This window comes from Galeopterus variegatus, unplaced genomic scaffold (assembly GCF_000696425.1).
Source record: "Galeopterus variegatus unplaced genomic scaffold, G_variegatus-3.0.2 Scaffold2290, whole genome shotgun sequence".
Lineage (NCBI taxonomy): Eukaryota > Metazoa > Chordata > Mammalia > Dermoptera > Cynocephalidae > Galeopterus > Galeopterus variegatus.
This window is the reverse complement of record NW_007728401.1, coordinates 32600-34288: the sequence shown is the minus strand read 5'-3', so window position 1 is coordinate 34288 and position 1689 is coordinate 32600. Positions and strand designations below refer to the sequence as shown.

Here is a 1689-nt window from a genome sequence, read left to right as displayed (position 1 = left end):
CAAGGGCGCTGCTTAGCCAGTGGGGGAACTTGCCTCGTCTGTAGAGCGGACGAGCCCTTGTCGAGATTTCGCCTCTGAATCCTCTGCAGACTCAGGGAAGCTCCTGGGGAAGCTGACAAGCTGACCATAAACCATGACTAGAAACAGGAGGTCCCTCGCAAACCAGGGTGGCGTCAAGGACACAGGGAAGCCAGAGGGAGCCATGGCTCACGGGCTGTGGCACACCCAGGACAGCAGTGAAGGAGGAATGGCTGAGGGGCCCGTGGGGGGCTCCCCACCTGGGACCACCCAGAAGGGGCGTGACAGTGTGCAGTCTCAGCACCAGGTTCTGGGGCCTGGAGCCCCGCTTGGCTGAGTTTCCAAGGCCGCTGTCTTCACGGACCCCCAGGCTGTCCAGCTGCGGCTGGCAGAGAGGAGCTGAAGCCTTTTCCTGTGGCGGGCACTGCTCAGGATGAGTGCAGGACGGTGCCCGATCAAGCTGGGGGAACATGGCTGGGGACACCGTGAGGACAGGGATATTGTTGGGGGGTGGGGCTTTGGAACCAGAGATGGCCTGTGTTAAAGGCCCAGGTGTGCCGTGTAAAGATGTGCACACGGGGGCCAGGCTTGTGGGGCTGAGCTAGGCCCCTACATCATGGGGCAGGTCACCCTGTAGACCGTGACCTTGCCCCAACTCCATCCTGGACCCCAAGGCAAGTGGGTGCGGGACACGCAGATGTGGAGCCTCGCCTGGGCCTGGTGGGTCGAGTCTGGCCAAAGGGGGCAGGGCCCCATCCGGAGCTAGGCTGACCCCATGCGGGCTCTGAGCCACTGTGGTGAGGTCCCACCAACCTTACCAGGCTGTCTTCTAGGAATTTGTCTCTCCAGAGTTCCGGCAGCATCAGGGACTGGCCACCTCCTTCCTGTCAGTCAGTCTCGTGGAAAGAACCACACCTTGTCAGGGTGTGGAGCATGTGGTTTTTGCAGTTCATGGGAAGTACTCAGGTGTGGGTGGGGGCTGGGAGGACCCGCCTGGGTTCTGTCCTAACCCATATGGGATGCAGGGTCCCTGCCTGGCTGTGCTGGGCAAGATGGGTAGGGGCCTTGTGCACAAGGGCAATGCCATGCCCTGCTGGTGATCTTTAAGGAAGGAGAGAGGGCATGTAGAGGGTCTGCGACGCGCTTGTGCAGGCCATGAAAAACTTCCCCAAGGTGACTTCTGGCCTGTGGTACTTAGACAGTTGTGGGGAAAGGATGGGAGGCAGGGGGAGGGGTGTCTAGCCACCCCCAGCCTTTTCACTCCCAGCACCCAGGAGGACTGGACCCTAGCCCTTGATGCTTGGTAGCAGGAGGAGGCCCTCTGGAGGGGTGGGTCCTATAGGGTGGGGGTCTCAATTCTTCCTCCTGCCTGCTCAGGCTGGGTAGGGTGGGCCCTGGTAGGCCCTGCTGTGCTGATGTGCCTCTCTGCCCCCACAGGAAAGAATCTCTATACAAACGAATACGTGGCTATCAAATTGGTGAGTCCCCCTTCCCTCACCCTGGGCTAGGTCTCAGGGCAGGCAATAGAGGCCCTCGGGCTGGGTAACTTCCGCTGTCCACACAGGAGCCAATTAAGTCTCGGGCCCCGCAGCTGCACCTGGAGTACCGGTTCTACAAGCAGCTCAGCGCCGCAGGTATGGCCGGCCTCCGTGGTCGGGGAGGTGGAGAGGG

The 1689-nt window shown here is 61.3% G+C and overlaps 1 protein-coding gene across 1 annotated transcript in view; it reads left to right on the top strand.

Annotated features, from left to right (window-relative positions):
- The window catches only part of CSNK1G2 (casein kinase 1, gamma 2), an 11891-nt gene that overhangs the window by 7168 nt on the left and 3034 nt on the right, over positions 1 to 1689 (top strand). Inside the window, exons 2-3 of the mRNA XM_008581189.1 lie at positions 1456 to 1496; positions 1583 to 1679. Of these exons, the coding sequence (XP_008579411.1) occupies positions 1456 to 1496; positions 1583 to 1679 (138 nt within the window). The remainder of the gene's footprint in view (positions 1 to 1455; positions 1497 to 1582; positions 1680 to 1689) is intronic.